General features: G+C 38.8%; 1 protein-coding gene across 1 annotated transcript in view; it reads right to left on the bottom strand.

The window, feature by feature from the left end:
* Positions 1-8,225: 8,225 nt before the first annotated feature.
* LOC114319364 (disease resistance protein At4g27190) overlaps positions 8,226-19,524 on the bottom strand; it is an 87,694-nt gene continuing 76,395 nt past the window's right edge. Inside the window, exons 4-5 of the mRNA XM_082891056.1 lie at positions 19,284-19,352; positions 8,226-8,607 (exon numbers count right to left, since the gene is read on the bottom strand). Coding sequence (XP_082747182.1) covers positions 19,330-19,352 — 23 coding nt within the window. The 3' untranslated portion in view covers positions 8,226-8,607; positions 19,284-19,329. The remainder of the gene's footprint in view (positions 8,608-19,283; positions 19,353-19,524) is intronic.

Here is a 19,524-nt window from a genome sequence, read left to right as displayed (position 1 = left end):
CTCAGATTCCATTCTTTTTTCAGTGCTCAAAATACAGTGACTAATATGATTAAAATAATATTAAGAATATATATATATATATATATATATTTTTTGCACAATGATTGTGGACTATCATTTGATAAGATTTTATTATTTGAATGGAACTTATTATTTTATATTAGTGCTATCCAGTTTTATTAAAGGTATTTTTTTTTCAATCACATAAAATTAGCACAATTTCAAAAAAAAAAAAAAGATATCACAGCATTTCTTAAAACGTTACCTAAATCTTAAATCTAACAGTTAAATTTTTTAAAAAAGTTTTGACGGTGTTTTCCAAATGTCGCTAAATATCATAGTGGCGTCATAGAACAGTTATGTAAGACATTTGGTGGCGTTTATACTAATATAATGACATTTTTCAAACGTCTTAAAACTATGGCGACGGCGGCGGCGTCGGCATTTGGTACTAAACGTCACAAAAAGAATTAGTGACGTTTTTAGTACCTATAGCGGTGTTTTTTAAATGCTACTAAAATTGGTTTTTCCAGCAGTGTCGTGTATTCATTGATTTTTTAAAATATTTTTTTGTAAATATTTTAATTTTTAGATAAATAAGGTGTATCTAAAAGTGAAAAAAAAAATTTAAAATTTTAAAAATATTTACTAAAAACAAAAAAATATGAAAAATAAAAAAAAATAAATTTCTAAAAAATTAAATTCACAAAAATTGAAACCAAACCCAAGAAATTTTGGTTCATGCATCCCCATTGTAGTAATTGAGTTGCCTCCAAGAGGGTGTGTTGGAATATGTCCCACATTGGGCCTATGGTTGGTGTGCCGTTTGTTCGGTTGCTGTGTATTCTTGTGGTTCAGAGGGTGTGTTGGAAGGTGTCCCACATTGCTAATAGTTGCCCCATTTGTGTTAGTTATAAGACTTTAGTTTTTCTCTTTTTAATACATGGGTTTTAAGGAAAAGCGTGTGTTGAGCTTTTCAATTGATCCCAGTCACCATTAATTTACTTCTGGAATACCTAAACCTGATGCTTCATTTATGGCTGCCTCAATTATAGACCATGGAAGACTATGTTCACCGAATCGGAAGGACAGGGCGCACAGGATCAACAGACCAAGCTACTTCATTTTCTTGAGATCGCCCTTTAATACTAAGTGAGGGAGAAGAAGATAAGAAATCTTGAAGCTAAGCTTGTTGAATTGTAAGCGGCTTCTGAAAAGCTTTGCCCACCATTGAACTGGATTGCATTCTTGATCGGTGATCTTTATTTATCTTCTTCAAGACAAGGTTTAGTTCTAATTTGATGAAAACTTTGTCAGGTTGGGCTGCTTTGTTGCCTACCCCTTTTTTTGGAAAAGTGCAGCTGGCAATACCAATCTCATGGTTGGGATTCAACCGTCATACAATTGAATTAAATCTAGTAAGGGTAGGAAAATTTTAATTTTTTTGTTTCTTTCTGAACTTCTTGGTTACAATTGAATATGTTGATCACTTGACCAAATTCACTTTGTTTTGTGCAGCTGGAATATGAAGGACTTGTTTCTTCTGATACTGATATGGGATGATGAGAGATTTGTAGAGTTTCATAGGTTTCATGTACGATTTACTTCAACCTGAAATTCAATGGCATAACAAATTAGGCCGCCATGGTGGGACCTTCATGCAAACATGGAATATGCTTTTCTCAGTCATATTCAATTGTAATAATACATACATTACAAATCTATTGATTTCAGATTGTGTAAGCTAAAGCAATTCTACTTTAGACTTTGGTTTATCTGTCATCATTTTTGTTTCTTTCACGCGCTTAATGCTATTTATTTCAATGGTTTGCTTATATTTTCTCATCAACCAAATGGATGGTAACGAGAATTGTTTTGTTACATTTGTACGGAAGCAATTTTTTATTCCTTCTCCTCTGTGCTGCCGTGAGGATGAGAATATTGTTTTTTTGATTATTTCAGAAATAAATTTTTTGCAGCATATGATGTGCCCATTCTAGAATACAGAACTAAGAACACTATTGATACGTATCCGTGGGAAGCCAAAGCTGGTGCTAAAGACTATGTCGGAGACAACTATGTTCACCGTTTGATTCAATCCAAAACTGATGGGAAGTTGATTGAGTTGAATCACTAGTGTGCACATGCTGATGATGGTTGTGGTAGTTGCAACTGTAGTATTGATACTGGATTTAGTGAGACTCTTGAATGGTAAAGTTGAAAATGTATTGTTTTTAATTTGTTTGATTTAAGCTATTCTTATTTAATGTATTTGTTTCATTGCAGTTATTCTTGTCTGATGCATTTGTTTGATTGAAGAAATAGTAAATAAAATTTATAGAAAAAGAATTGAGTTCTATAAATCATCACAATTCAAAAAAATGAGATTTTTTAGCAAAAGATATGCAATAGAATATATCACGCTTTTATAAAAGGTTTTTAGGCAACTAAACTTTATTAAAAAATAAAGCATGATTACAACAAGATTTAGGGGAAAAAAAACTGCATCATTGTCTAAACTAAGTATCCCAACTATGTTGGCACCTAAGCTAGACCAATCATGTGCATCCCCAAACCCCAAAACGAGTTGGAGAGATTCCGAACTCAAAACAGAAACATCCAACACCCAACCTCTTACAAGAAGCCTCACAATCTACCACCTAAACATTTTCTAATCTGTGAAAAATTAAGCAAAAAATCAGTAGTAGAATACTGATATTCTTGGAAAAAGGCTTTCATCTGTAGACGTCCTTGAACGTCCCAGGAGGGAAATCCTGTTCTGTTCATTTGGGTTCACTACGGTTCAAGGACTCAATGTCACGGTCCTGTATCTAATCTCGCAGAGTGCAATGCAAGACCGATGAAATCATCAAAGAGTCCAAATCCGGCAAATCGTTTTTGAAAACAGATTTTTTTGAAAGAAGTACCAAACATGGACTGCTTTGCCAGATACAGAGTCGCCACCTAAATATTTTATTTTGGGGGAATTTAGGAAACCCTGACTCGTTTGCCTAAGGCCACGTGTCCGTCATCACCAAAGTTGCCTCGGCTCGGGAACTTGGGTACGATTGGAGAAGGTCATTTCGTGAGCACCCCCGCTCGCCCGATCAAAGATCGGCCTCTACTAACTATGATATCTAGTTTTGAAAACATTATGCGTTCTTATTCCGGTTATTAGCCTAGATTTACTATGTGATGCGCACAGCAAACAAATATAGACCAAATCGCCTGAATTGGAACAAAACATCTTATGTTTGTTTTTGAAAGATGATTTGCTACTCGCAAGTAGGCTTAAAAATACAGATTTTGCCACCCTCGGGTAGGCTTAGAAAAAGATGGTTTTGACACTATCTAGTGGGCTTAAAACTCACAGTCGATGATTTGTTCCAATCCAAATAACCCAACCTTCACTCACAGGCATTCAGGCAGTTATATCACATAAGCATATAGCCTCATGATAAGCATGCTATCATGGCAGTCACTCACACACATGCACGGATGCTAAAGCATAAAACTTACCTAGTACTCCAAGCCAAAAAAGAAGCTATGTTAGAAATCCATGCATGACCCTAATTATACAGAAATGCCTAATGCAACACATGCAAAAATACAACTATAGTAGGCTCGACTATTCTAAATATGGCATATGAAATGCTACAGTTAACATGTATTCAACTCGGAATTGAAATGCAAATGCAGTTAGTACGATGCGCCGAGCCCGGTACATGCAAAACAGATGAATGAATGCAAACATGCTATCATACTGTATGCTAATTGAAACATGCCCTAATCTAACCATCATAAGCTGGTAAATAAAAGGGAGAAAGACGTGGGGTTGGAAGACATACATCACACTCACGTACACTTATTATAATTGTGCCCTCGCTCGGAGGGTCCGAATAAATAATATACAGTCCGAATAAATACAAAATCCCTAATTAATTAACGAATTAACTAAGGAATGAAATAAATAACACGCAAATTCATGGACCGCCTCAGCTCTGTTCCGAATGATGAATGATGCATGTTTGAGTTGCCTTGCGCGGAAATCCATTGCGATGCCCCGATTAGCCTCTGTTTACAATTAAGCCCGAAATATTGCGTGAAGCTCCAAGAGACTGCCAGTTTCTGATTTGCTGCAACAGAGAGCAAGAAAGGGGCATGGCAAAGTATTTTCACATATGTATGCATACCTCGATCCTCGTGCCACCAAGCACGCATCTCGATGCATGATAGCCGAGGAGTCGAATTGCACGACTCAATATGAAATGAATGCACATATAAACACAACCATGCCTAGACTCCGTCATGTGTAATCCAGAGTGTCTGCGACCGGGAATTGAGACACATTCCGTCACTTGGAGTACGAAACGTCCCTCGTTTCCCGTGTTTGGACTAACTCCCATCCCCAAACACAATGCAATATGCATGACATGCATGAATGCGACTAACATACAACCTAGCATACGCAATGCTATGGACTAAGATGGCATACACAATGCAATATGGGCTTACACCAATATGAGTGGACCTCAGCCACACTCACATCAGCGGCCATAAGATGAAAATGGGACAACCGAAATGCGTGCACACATGCACGTAAATCGAGGACTGAACCTAAGGCACAACATGCAACTCTAACAAGGCATGGCAAGGATGAAGCATGGCATTCAAACATGTAAATTTCAGCACTGAAACATGATGCTAAATGGTCTCGAATCATGCAAATATGTCATACAATGCATGCTATAGGCCCCGAAACTCAAAACTAGGCACATGTATTGAACCATAACCATGCAAACAAAACATTATTTGACTATGAAGCACAAAGACAGAACCAAGGCAGTCCCAAAAAATGCACATTACTAGTTTAAAGCATGGCCAAAAAATGCTAACATGATGGGCTAAACAACATGCAACATTGGCTAGCAAGCATGGTTTACATGGCATGTATATGAAGCATATGAGAACTCATCAAACCAGCCAAAAACAGTGAATAAAACATGTCAAAATATGCCCAAATAATCACTGAAATGTAGCCAACACATGCAAAAATGATGAGTTCCTTTGAAAGTCCATGCAAGGGGTTACTTAACACATACGAGATAGACACTTAGCATGACCAAACCAACTTTGGAAATGAGTTATGATAGCCCTAAAACCTGCTAAATAGGCCCTGAAATTAGTCTAGTAAACAAGCAAAGAAAGGTCCATTTGAAAGGCCTTGAATGGGATTGCTCTACACATGCATAAGGGACACAAAATATGGCGAAATGGGCTCTTGACAGAGCTTAGGCAGACCTTAAAACCCACAAAATGAGGCCTGAAACATGACTTCAATGTATGCAAAATAAAGTCCCTTTGAAAGGCCAACAATGCTAGTAAAGAGAATGAGGGGTGAGAGGGTCACCCCTCTATGGTTTTGGAGCCCAAAGACACATCAAAGCCACTAAAAATATACTGGATTTCAGTGGCTAAGAGGCTAAAACAAGGCCAATGCAAATGCTCAAATGTATGGCTCAAAGCATGAGGAAATAAAACATGCAAGGAAGGAGATGACTCCAAACAGAAAAGTGACCTCAATCAAACTTAAAGAGGAGGTCAAAACAAGACTTTTTTCCAGTTTATGACAAATCTCGAAAATGTTTACAAGTAAGGCTAAAATATGATACAAAAATAGCCCTAAAAGAGAGATTGAGCAAACAAGGAAGTAGATGACCTCAAACAGCAAAGTATTCTTAAACAAAGTTGAAGAGGGGCTCAAAATAAGATCTTTTCCAGTTTATACCAAAACCCAGAAATGCTTGCAAATAGGGCTAAGTTATGGAGCAAAATAATGCAAGAAAAAGGGAAAAGGAGGCTTACCCTTGTAGCACAGCAATGTAGCAACTTCTAGACCAAGTTGGTGAGCTTTCAGCCTCTGCAAATGACCTCCAAGGTGCTGGAATGGATGATAGAGGTGGTAGGCTATGAGGTGTAGTGTAAAATGGCCAAGAACAAGGGTGTTTGGAGGCTTGAAGTAGAGAGATGGAGGGTTGTATGTATATATCTCAGCCCAAAGCTTCAAAACATTGCAAATGGAGGTGGAAGGTGTGTTTTATAGAGGGCGAGAGGTGAGGCTTCTTGGAAAAGCCATGAGAGGGGTTCAAAGCTTCTTGAGGAAGGTAGACCAAAAGGGTCAAGTGCAAAACAGCTAGCACAGTTGGAACACACTCACAGAGGCAAAACTGGCCGACCAGTTCAAAAGGTTCAAGGTGGTCGGCCGACCACCTTCCCTGGTCGGCCGACCAGGGGTCAAAAGGTTCAACAAGATTTTCTGGTCGGCCTACCCAGAAAGGTGGCCTCCCAGATGAGTGGAACACAGCTGTATAGTGAAAAACCAGAAAATGTGATCCAGGAAGGAGAAAAGCCAGCTTTTTAGAGGGGTTCAAAAGGGTCAAGAAGAATTACTGGTCGGCCTACCCATATTGGTGGCCTCCCAGATGAGCACAACACAATGGTGGTGTGAAAAACCAAAAATTGTGGTTCAAAAGTAAGAAAAACCAGCTTTCTGTCAAAAAAATCGGCTGGAGGAGAGAGAAAAAGGGAAAAGCTGGTTTTTCAGGGGAAAAGGTGGCCTCCCACCATAATACCACCTTCCTAACCATGAAAATAAGGCCCCTGCCAAAAATGGGCCAAGACGGATGTAAAACGGAGGTTCGGGGGCCGAAACGCGTGGCCCGAGGCCCCTAAAACTGACTGTGAAGCACCGGAGGTGGCGTTCGACCACAAAGTTGGTCTCTTGGGTCACAGTGTTCCTCAAAAGGGAGGAAACAAGGTGTGTGCCAAAAACCGGAGCAAACGGAGGCGGTTAAGCGGTCCCGAACAGAGGCACACGGCCGACGGCTCCAAAAAATCGGAAACCGGGCTCCGAACGGGAAAAACGGCCTACGACCACGAAACGTAGCCTATGGCCACTGAGATATGGTCTACGAGACCTCTCCCTCCCTTCGGGAGGAGAAAACAGAGAAAACGGGACCTAGTTCGTAAACCGAGCCAAAGCGCAAAAGAGCCCCGAGGTCCGGAGGTAAGGCTCGCAGCCGAGACTCTGAAACCTCAGAGCGAGCACAATATACAACATCACCGTGCGCTCAGTTGGTGACGTCTGAGTCTTAAGGTCAGTCAAAAATGGGGTGTCTACATCATCCAAATAGCTAATTTGATGATGATTGATTCTTGCAACTCCCCCATCCTTAGTTGAACTTCATTGAACAAGCATTCATTTCTATACTTCCATGTGGACCACAATGCAACCAACGGTAAAGCTTTCCAGATTTTCCTCTATGATTTTTTGAATCTGATACCCTCCTACCATTGTAACAAACACTCCACTGATCTAGGCACATCCCATTGTATCCCTCACCACTGTAACAAACTAGTCCACACCTTCCAAACCAGAGGGCATAAAATTAGCACATGCTAAACTGTTTCTAGCTCATTTTTGCAAAACACACACTAATAGGACACACTTCCATCCAATATTCCAATCCTCTGCAGAAAAATAGAGGTTTTTACTTTCTGTTTCCATGCAAGCCACTCAAAGAATTGAACTTTAGGAGGAAGATAATTCACCCAAACTAGTTTACTAACTGTACACTTCTCACCAGCATCCAAATCTGTATATTTATACAGAATTGAGACAATAGACTGACCTGGATGTGCAGCTAGCCAAACTGGTTTATCCTCTTCATTCCTATTCAGTGATGGAGCCAATCTGAGGTCCTCTCTGAGCCTGTTCAGTTGCTCATTCTCCCAAACAAATAAATTCCTCCTGAAACTAAATTCCCAAACATCCGAACTACTTTTCTTCTCAACAAAAGACCACAGAGAACCATCTCTATCATTAGATAACCTGAACAACCTGGGAAATTTCTCTTTGAGACAAACATCACCACACCACTTATCCAACCAAAATATTATAAAAGGTAAGATAGTAAGTTAAAAATGGTTGCGCTTTCCTACTAAAAAGTGAGATTGTAACTTTAAACAATGGGGAAACTATATATGCAGATAGGAATTGGGGAAAAATATTATCAACACACAGAGGAGTACAAGTGACACTTCCTCTCACAATTTTTCATTTGCACCCCATTACGTATACATTCGTACCCCTATGTGTTTATAATTTTTTTTCAACTCCGAAGTTTCCCCTTAAACAATCATGCTTTCTCGTAAAAAACAAGATCTTTTACAGACAAATAGTCACACTCACATCATGCTTTTTTTTTTAATTATAAAAACTCAGACTAAAAAGTAAAGGTCACAGTTTTACCATTATTGTAGTAGTGACACAAAGCACATTTATCAAATTCACACACAAATTATTACATGGTTTATAATAAAGTCAATCCAGTTATACCACAACAGAGAAAGCTATGCCAGCCCAATCAACCCGACCAATGACATGACACGTAACTTATACAAGCCCAACAATAGATAAAATTTAATCATAACAACTAAACAGTTCTTCATATATAAGAACACTTTGCAGCCTTGGTTTCTTCATAAATAGGGCCAATATCTATTTCTCCAACTTCTTTATTAAGAAAAGCATACTCAATAGATCACCTGCAATCAAATTTTGAAAATGAAAGACATTAAAGACTTATTTCCGATGTATCAAAAAAAAAAAAGACATTAAAGACTAGTTAAAAGCTATTACATTCAATGTGCTTTTGCTAATGGGTGCAATGTGAAAAATATTTTTTTGTTTCAAAAAATGTAATACATAGAAAATATTCTCCAATATTTAGTTAGAACTTTGAAATAATGGTTACTAATAGTCAAGGTGTGCTGTAGTGGTGGTGGTGGTTATGGTAGGATGTTAGGGAAGAAAGAAAGAAAGAAATAACTAGTAGAGACATATTGGTTAGAGAATTATTTGTGATAATTAAATCATCAAAATAAAGTTGAACAAGATAAACTTACATTAGAGAATAATATTAAACTCTTGTATTTACTATAAGATCAGTTTATTTTGAATGTACCTGGCCAATGAAATGAATTCTATATATAGTAACATGAAAATTGTACTATATGAAAATAAAAATTCATGAATTCTGTCTAAACTTTGGCCAGCCTAACAATCTACTAATTTATCCTTGTTCAAGATCCCCCAAGCAATTTTAGGAGAATTGGATAGACTGTAGAGGAAATTTCTCTCTCTTTAATACAATTTTTTTTTTCTTTGCTGATAAATTTAAAAAACTATTTCTCTAATTCACACAAATGAATTCTATAAACAACCAAAGAACAAAAAATACAACTCTTTACTTCACACAATGAAACAGTTTAGTAGAGTGTTTAGATTCTTAAAATAAAATAGGGTGAATTATACTGATAGTCTCTACATTCTGCCCCTTGTGTCATTTTAGATACACTATTAATTGGTTCAATTTTTATCCTTAATTTTTTGGGAGTCAATTTGGTTCAATTGATAATCTCATTAGGGATTTTTTAACGGAGAATTATCACTGAATTGGTTAAGGTTTTTTTTTTTTTTTTGATCGGCAAAAGAAAAAACTTTATTGATGATAATAATTTGATTACATCAATAAAGAAAAGGATGAAGGAAAATGAGTACAAAAAGCATCAAAGCGAATATAAGGATCTTAACTAAGTTGGCACACAAAAGCATGCTTAATCATTTGCTAGCACACCATCAAGTTGATGAGAAACCAACCATAACCAAAATGCAGCCAAAATACAACTAATACTCCAAGGAAGAACCCCTGCAACCTCAGCAAAAACCCCTAAACAAACAGAGCACACTAAATACACATAACAGCCAGCCAAATCCGAGTAGCAGATAAATAGCAGATGTTCACAACAGAAAAACCAGGACAATTTGAAAAACCAGAACAAAGCAGACCAGCAGCAAAGAAATAGCAGCCATATCAGAGACATAGCAGACCAACAGCAGAGGTAACAACAGAAAAACCAGAACAAACAGAGTTTCACAACAGCCGGCCAAAAGCAGAGAAGCAGCAGAGGTATCATCCATTAAAGTTGCAGCAAGCACCTACCACGTCCAACCCCTAGAGGTTTTGTCACACCCATTTTATATTTGAAACAATCTCTTGAATGGAGTAGAAACACCCCATATCATAAGAATTCAACCACATGGCCACTCTAATTTTTATTAACTCACACAAATCATTAATGGCAGATTGAGAATTATTAAAGATACAATCATTTCTGTATATCCACAAGGACCAAACAACAGAAATGAGAAGAAATGAGAACAACTCTCCAAACTTTCTTTTCCTTTTTCCTGAACTTCCACCCCAACCACCATTGCATCAAATCTTCAAAAGATCCTGGTATCACCCATTGAATTCCCCACCAGGCCATGATATTTGACCAAACATGCCACACAAATGAGCAAGACAAAAGGAGGTGATTAGAAGTTTTGACCTCAGCTTTGCACAACACACAGTGCAAAATTCCAGTACCTCTCAAAACTCCAATCCTACTAAGGAATGCAGATGTTTGCAGCCTACCTCTCCATGCAAGCCAAGTAATGAATTTAGCCTTAGGAGGGGCAAAATTATTCCAAACCAAATCTGGAAGGCTGAGGACAGGTCCAGAACCTTGCTTGCACCAGTTAACACAAAGCCAACTTTAAATAAGTCTGACTACTCAGCCTTCCACCAGATTGAATCCTTTTGATTAAGATGAAGGCATGGCCCTGCTTCCAACAGATTTTGCAACCTTATCACCTCATCTTCTTCCCATCCAAAGAGAGGCCTTCTAAAATTAAAAAACCATTTGTTAGTACTGTCTCTACAAGAAATCTGCATCTTCAAGGTGATCTCCTTATCTAAATTCGGCTGTTACAACCCAGGAAATTGGGATTTGAGACTTGATGTTCCCATTGAAATATCATCCCAGAACTTCGCCCTATTCCCATCACCAATCCTAAGCTCCACATTTTCCACAAAGAAGTTATACAACTTAGGATTTAAATATGACATAGCAAGAACATCTCTCCAAATAATAGAAACAGAAACAAAATCATCCAATGGAGAAAACCATTGACCCCTAGATACACCATATTTGGCACATATCACAGATTTTCACAAAGCCTTATCTTCCAAGGCATATCTCCACCACTACTTAAGTAATAAGCACTCATTAGTCAACCTGATATCTCTGATTCCAAGACCTCCTTGATTCTTATTCAGCTGCACCTCTTTCCACTTTACCAAATGGATTTCCTTTTAGATTCATCCCTTCCCCACAGAAACCTAGCTTGAATCTTATCAATTTCTTTAGCAACACACTTAGGCATCTTAAACAAAGACATATAATAGATAGGTAAAGAAGACAAAACAGATTTAATAAGAGTGACTTTTCTAGCATAAGAAAGCATCATTATCTTCCATCTAGATAATTTCTTCTTAAACCTATCCACTATTGGCTGCCAAGTTTGTTTCCTACCTGGGTTGGCTTCAAGTGGCAACCCAAGATACTTTAGTGGTAGCTTATGACTCGGACAGTTAAGTTTGGCTGCAAACTCTTCAACTAACCTATCTTCAACTCCCACACCACAAATCATACTTTTATGAAAGTTTATCTTCAACCCCGAGACCACTTCAAAGCATCTCAAAATGCATTTCACAACCACAATCTCAGCCTAGTCAGCCTCACAGAATATAAAAGTGTCGTCCATGAACTTTAGATGAGATATGTTCACCTCTCTATCACCCACTGCCACTCCTTTTATAATCCTCAACTCCTTAGCTCTTGACAACAATATGTTCTACCCTTCAGTAACAACATTAAATAAAAAAGGAGAAAGAGGATCACCATGTCTTAGCCCTTTTTGTGGATAGAATTCAGCAGACGGTGAGCCATTAACTAAAATAGAGATTCTAGCAGATTCCATACATTCTTTCATCCATCTAATCCATCTTGATCCAAACCCAAAACTAGATAACATCTGCAGCAAAAAAATTCCAGTTAACAGTATCGTGTAAGAATTTATGTATTATTGATTGATTAATTGATATATTCTGTCTATTACAAATGGTTCCTTATATAGATGTAGGTGTAGTGGGTTAAGTTTAGTGAAGTAGGTGAGGTGGTAGTGGTGTAGTGAGTTAGGTTTAGTGGAGTAGGTGAGGTGGTAGTGGTGTAGTGGGTTAGGTTTAGTGGAGTAGGTGAGGTGGTAGTGGTGGTAGGTTTATTGATAAATTTTAACAGCCCCCCGCAAACTCAAGGAGGATAGAAACTAACCAATTTGAGTTTGGAGAGAGTAATAAAACAAGAAAATACATAAACATAAAAGAGGATAGGAGACACTGTATGGTCGTGTCAGACCATTGGTGAAGACACTGGATGGTGGTGTCATAACGTTGTAGAGGATACTGTATGGTGGTGTCATAACGGTGTAGAGGACACTGGATGGCGGTGTCAGACCGATGTAGAAGACAGTTTATGGGGTCATGTCAGACCGTTGTAGAAGACAGTTTATGGGGTCATGTCGGACCGTTGTAGAAGACAGTTTATGGGGTCATGTCGGACCGTTGTAGCAGACAATGTGGTGACAGTTGTTGTAACAGTTTACAGAGTCTTGTCGGACCCTTGTAGAAACTAACCGGAATCAATGTCGGGACAGTTTACAGAGTCTTGTCGGACCCTTGTAGAAACTAACCGGAATCTATGTCGGGACAGTTTACAGAGTCTTGTCGGACCCATAAAGGAGCTAACCGGAATCAATGTCGGGACAGTTTACAGAGTCTTGTCGGACCCTTGTAGAAACTAACCGGAATCTATGTCGGGACAGTTTACAGAGTCTTGTCGGACCCATGAAGGAGCTAACCGGAATCAATGTCGGGACAGTTTACAGTGTCTTGTCGGACCCTTAAAAAGTCGCACCCTCAAAAGGTGTGCCCAATCTATCAAAAGGCGTGCCATCAAAAGGCGTGCCCAATCCATAAAAAGGCGTGCCATCAAAAGGCGAGCCCAAGTCATAAAAAGGTGTGCCGGACATGATGGCGAGGCACGTGGGCGCCTTGGCTTGCGCGCCCGTTTTGTCGTCTGGTGGCAAGAGGCGCGCGATGCGCGTGGCTGCCTCGGCTATTTAACCAAGACGGAGGCTGAGGCCGAGGCTGAGACAAAAAACCTGCGAATTTCTCTGAAAAACTCTTCGTTGTGCTGAGAGAGAGAGTCTGTAACACTCTGTTGCGAGAGATAGTCTGTAATACTCTGTTGCGAGAGATATTCTGTAACACTCTGTTGCCCAGAAAATGGCCTCGTCTTCCCGGAGTCTGCTCACTCTCTTTCCAGACCTCAACGAGTCAACAAGAGAGAAAACTGGTGCGGTGGCACTGGAACCTCAACCAAGCGCCCCGGAGTTTGCTCCATTGAACTTTCCGATGCGGTCGGTGGAGCAAAAAATGGCAGTGCAAACGGATGTGGAGGCTAATCAGTATACTTTGAAGGCATGTGTGGAGTCCATGACGGCGGTCACAAACTTGTCGCACCGGCTGCAGAGCAGGACAAATGAGGTGCAACAGTTAAACTCCCAGCTGGCTCTGCTCCAACGCATGTATAAGGATGCGCGAGTAAAGATAAGTGTGCTAAAGACAGAAAACAAGGAGCTGAAGCGGAAGGCCACCGTGATGTTCCGATTTGGAGGGCCGCCATATGCTGCAGTGGAGGAGCAGGGAGTAGTGATCGTGCCCAGTGGAGTGGGAAACACGGAGGCTACACCAGCAAGGGCCGCCCAAGACGGAGGCAAGAAGAAAAGACCGGCGGCAGAATAGAGAAGAAAAATCCCACCTGTGGATGTGTTTGGTTGTTTTTTTTTTATTATTTTTTTTTTGTTTTTTTTTTTGGTGTAAAAATGTGATCGGGGTTGATCCCTGAGATGAATAAAATATGGTTTGTTGTGCAAATTGGTAAAGGGTTTTTTTTTTTTAATATAATATAATAAAAAGAGTAATATATATATATATATATATATAAAATAAAGAAAGTTGGCTTGCATAGCTTTATGGTCTTGTGTGGTTGTTATTTGGGTAATATAGTATAATAAAAAGAGGATGAGAAAAGAAAGAAAGTTGGGTAATGGAGACATAATGATGATGATAAAAGAGGATGATAGGATTAAAATAAAATAAAATAAAATAAAATGATGATGGGATTTAAGAGAAAGAGAATGTAGGTTGGCGATAGGCCCCTGCAAAAGATAGATGGTTGGAGAGTGGGAAGTTGCTCAGTTATTGTAGGCCACAACAGAAACGCTGCTGCCAATCCAGCTGTACCCAAAGCAATATTGAAGAATACAAGAAAACTAGTGCTTCTGAACAAAGCAGTCTGTGGAATAGACTTTCCTTTGTAAGGGTAAAACAAAGACATCTGTTTGGTAGTAAATGCCATTGCACCGATTTGGAAGATTGATTCAAAACCACAGAATCGAAAATCTGATTCTGGATTCTCTGTCCATACCAATCAGATCAAGAAGCCCGTAAACCATCTAGGAAGATCGTTCTTTCTCTCTAGACTCTTCGATCTTGAGGTTCGGTCTGATTGCGAGTCCGATGAGGTTCGGTCTTATTTCCACCCCATCTCATGCTTTGTGGAAGGTGGATTAAAAAAAGGTGATCACGGACATGTTCTTGCCTCCGTGCTGACCATCCTCTTGCTCGAACACAATGCTCGGGACGCGACCCACCTTTCGTTCCTTGGCGGAGTACCGGCGGTGGAGGGTTCTGGCGAGGAGTTGGCGGTAGACCCACATTGGTTGAAGATAGAGAAGGTTCAGGAATGCAGAGAGGCTAGAGTATGGAATTTGTGGCAGCGGAGTGAAGGTATGTGTAGAGGTCCGGCAGGCGGCCAAGGCGAGGCTGCCGCCCGCCGGTGAAGCGGAATTACTAGGTTCTCAACCTTGCTCTGATACCATGTAAGAATTTATGTATTATTGATTGATTAATTGATATATTCTGTCTATTACAAATGGTTCCTTATATAGATGTAGGTGTAGTGGGTTAGGTTTAGTGAAGTAGGTGAGGTGGTAGTGGTGTAGTGGGTTAGGTTTAGTGGAGTAGGTGAGGTGGTAGTGGTGTAGTGGGTTAGGTTTAGTGGAGTAGGTGAGGTGGTAGTGGTGGTAGGTTTATTGATAAATTTTAACATATCGTATGCTTTCTAAAAGTCCAATTTGAAAATGAGGCCCTTCTTTGATTTTTTCCACCAATCCACCACCTCATTTGCTATAAGTACTTCGTCCATAATGTTTCTTTCCCACACAAAAGCAGACCGAGCCTTATCAATCACATTAGGCAGGACTTGCTTGATTCTATTGGCCAACACTTTGGACAAGACTTTATAGGGAGAATTTCTCAAGTTAATAGGTCTGCAATCAATAAGAGAGTTAGGATTCTCCTTCTTGGGGATAAGAGTACCAAAAGAGCAATTTACCTCATAACCCAATTTACTATTACTATAAAACTCCTTCATAAACTTCATGATGTCACCTTTTAAGAACTTCCAACCTTTTTGAAAAAAAACGCATGTTAAACCCATTAGAGCCTGAGGCTTTGCTACCATCACATTCTTTTATAACAGCCCATACTTCCTCCTCTGTGAATTCTCTCTCCAAAATGTCAACTGCTTGGTTAACATAAATCTTCTTGAAATCTCCTCCAATTCTTGGTCTATACCTCCATTGTTCAGTAAATAAATTCTAGAAGTGGTAACAAGCTGCTTGTTTGACCTCATTTGGTTCTTCAACCTCAACCACATTAACCGCAATAGAAGCAATCAAGTTTCTGTTGTGTCTCTTAGTAGCCATAATATGGAAAAATCTAGTATTTCTGTCACCTTTCAGAGCTTAGTCCATCCTAGATTTTTGCACCCACATCCACTCTTTTCTTTTCCTAAGCTTCCAAATCAGACCCATTACCTCCCTTCTTCTGCCCTCTTTCACCTCATCCAACTCCCTCAATTCAGATTGTAAATCCAGAGAATGTAGTTCAATTTCAGCTTCTTTCAAATTTGAGTCTACATCACCAAACCCTTCCACATTCCATCTTTTCAGAGCAACTTTTAAAGCTCTCAGCTTTTCCGTAATTATATAGCTTGCCAATCCATGTACACTTGTTGATTCCCAAAACTCTTTTTGCTTCATTAAGAAATTTAGCATTGATGAACTTGAAAGGTTTCGAACCCCAATTCCTATCATCCTCCATTAGAATAATGGGGCTATGATCAGAAAAAAGTCTAGGTAACCCCAAACTTTATATTTGTACCATTCCAACCACTCAGGGTTAACTAGAAATCGGTCAATCCTACTCCAGCTCTGAGAGTTGCCCCAAGTGTCTTGCCTACCCAACATTGGGATATCAACCAGTTCAAGGTTACTAATAAAATTTTCAAACTCATCCATGACTCTGTCCCTCCTAATACACCTTTTTTCTTTCACTAATAGATTTAACTACATTAAAATCCACCACCCCCCCCCCCCCAAAACACCATGGATTAGGGAAAGCAGACTTCAAATTGGATAAAATGCCCCACAACCTCCTCCTATTCAAATCCTCGTTTGGTGCATAAATGTTACCAACTACACAATTAAGAGAAGAATGCATAATACCTACCAAAAGGATGAAACTTCTGGAACAGCAACACTCATTTAATGAGAAAATCTTAGGATTCCAGATGCATAGAAGCCCGCCAGCACTTCCATCCGCATCCACAGCCATGAACTCCACCAAATCAATAGGCCACAAAAATCTAACAACACTGACATCAATGCTTGACCGTTTTGTTTCTTGTAGCAAAACCATATCAACATTTTTCAACCTCAGTAATTCCTTAACCCTTAATCTTCTATCTCCCCTACCAAGCCCTCTAACATTCCAGGATAGAATCTTCATGAAGACACAAGTACTCACCAAAGCCCCCTATCAAGTGTTAGAATTAAGCACCTAGCACCACCCCTTGTACATTCACTCTATCAATGTCTTCATTTTCCATCTGAATTATTTGCTACACAACATCAGCTTCATTCCCATTCATTACCAAATCCAAATTGATTCCCAACTACACTGTGGCCTTTGCTTCTTTTCTAATCTTCTTTTGCTTCCATACTGTGTTGCTAATAGACAGTGATGATGAGGTAGCCATTGCTGCAGCTCGAACAAGGGCACCTCTTTGGAAGCCATTTCTGAATGGTGCCCCATTTCTCCCATTTCTTCTCTAGAATTTACCCTGAATTCCAACATTGTTAATTATCTCCTTATCACTGAATCCCCTTTGTGGTTTTATCCTTTTACTTCCATTTAATTGGGCCTCTTTTCTATTAGCCCAAACATTGACACTTCCCCTTCATCTTCACTTGGGCTGAGCTCATCATCACTGTTCCCAACTTCTTCACTTGGGCTTTCCTCTTCAACAAGAATCGTCTTATCATTTTCAGGCCGCTTACTGTTCCCATCAAAGTGGGCTTCATGTCTCCAATACCTCAATTGCTCGTCTTCCACTCCCCTCAACCTCCTGTAATAATGGTGTCTGCAAGCTTACATTGGGTACTGGGTTATCCTCACCATGATTGCGAATTCTCATCTCCACACCTGTCTCATTAACCATAGATATAGAGGCTGAATTACACGTGTGATAATATCCTGCCTCCACCAACACGTCATTAATCTTCTTACTATTTGCCATGTCATGACTTTTCGCCACGTCAGCCACAATGTTTCCCATGTCATCATCTTCATTCCTGCTTTCATGGTAAGTTGAAGAGCTTTGATCACCACTGCCCATGGATTTTGTTGGCAAATCCCCATCTTCAACTACACGAACAGGGTAGATACTACCATCTCTTTCCAGAATAACCATTTTATCAATACGTTCCAATTGAGATGTACAAATTCTGATTTTTCCACACTTCAGAGACTCCATGCTTAAAACATTATGATCAAGCTCAACAACTTCACCACAAACTTCACCATTTTTTCGGAAGTTATTAACATTCCAAAACAACTTAACCAAACAAATCTTTCATTATCCAACCTCATACCTTTATCCCATTCAATGATTGATTCACACCACTCCATTATCCAATCACCAAAACTGTTCATCAATTGCTTCATGTCTTCTTTTGATTTGAAAGTGATAAGTGCATTTCTCCCTCCGCCTTCTCTGAGTTGAATGTCCTTGAACCCTCTGTTTCAGCATTCTGTCTTGAAATCATCGAAGCTGCGATGGGTTTTAAATTTAATTACGACACTCAGTAGTAACCAACCAATTTAAACATAGTGAACAATCCTTTAGGATTCATCGACTCTGGAATCTCATCCACAAAGATTGTGTGGAGCTTTGCTAACGGTCCATGCCTACCTTGCCTTCATCGGAACACCGGCTTCCACCCACCTTTGTCGGAACACATTCTCACTCTTTAGGCACTCACAATAGTCAAATTTTAGTGAATTGGTTAAGGTTAACTTACCAAGTTAATCTAGTTTACAATTTCACCCTCAAAGCAAGACACATGCCTTTCATTTGCACATTTTTCATTAAAAGATATGCTAGCAATTATAAGTAATTGGATCAAATTAAGATAAAATCATAAATTCTGAATAAAAATCAAATCAGTCAAAATTAAAAGGACCAAAATGACACAAGAACCTAAATACAAGGATTATTAATATAATTTTAACCAAGAAAATATTATTTGAAAGGCCTCAAACAAAATATAAATATATACACTACAAATTAAAGGATATGAGCATAAACAAATAAAACCACAGTATATTTATCAACAAGATGAAGAGGCATTTGGTGTAATAATTTTTTTACTTTTACTTTATTATTATTATTATTATTAGGAAAATTTACCCATAAGTCCTAGTTTTTTAAACGTTGAACCATTTAGTCCTAAAAATTTTCTTATGCTCCATTTAGTCCCATTTTTACATCAACATGATGTGAATGATGTAAATGATCTGATGTTTCATTCTATAATTTCAAAATTTATTGAAATCTGATGAACATTAGATGTTTTTCATCCTATATTTTCAAACATTATTGAAATTTGATGAACATTAGATGTTTGAAATCCAATGTTTGTAACATGACTCTGATGTTATTAACATTGTATCTGATGTTATTAACATTGTAATGGGACCTTTCAGTCTATAAGAAAACTTTTAGGACTAAACAGTGCATAAGTTATTAATTTGAGATTTATTGGTGCATCCCCCTTATTATTATTATTTGTGTGTGTATATTCATACCTTTTCTGTAAAGAGATTGGCGATCCACCGCAGCTAATGGTAAATATTACTCCCATTCCACATCATAACCTGCATGTGGCAAGTATCAAATGACTACTAAAACTAAAAATATAGCTAATAACTTGAGGGTCCTGTTGTAGTGTGCACCCCTTAAAGGGTTGCACACCGTGTGCACCTTCTTTGTTGGCCATTGGATTACACAAATACATCCTCACCCTTGAATTCTTTAATTTTAAAAAAT

Source organism: Camellia sinensis, chromosome 10, assembly GCF_055761805.1.
Source record: "Camellia sinensis isolate YWXY chromosome 10, ASM5576180v1, whole genome shotgun sequence".
Lineage (NCBI taxonomy): Eukaryota > Viridiplantae > Streptophyta > Magnoliopsida > Ericales > Theaceae > Camellia > Camellia sinensis.
The sequence above is the reverse complement of the archived record's forward strand: the minus strand, read 5'-3'. Positions and strand labels throughout refer to the sequence as shown.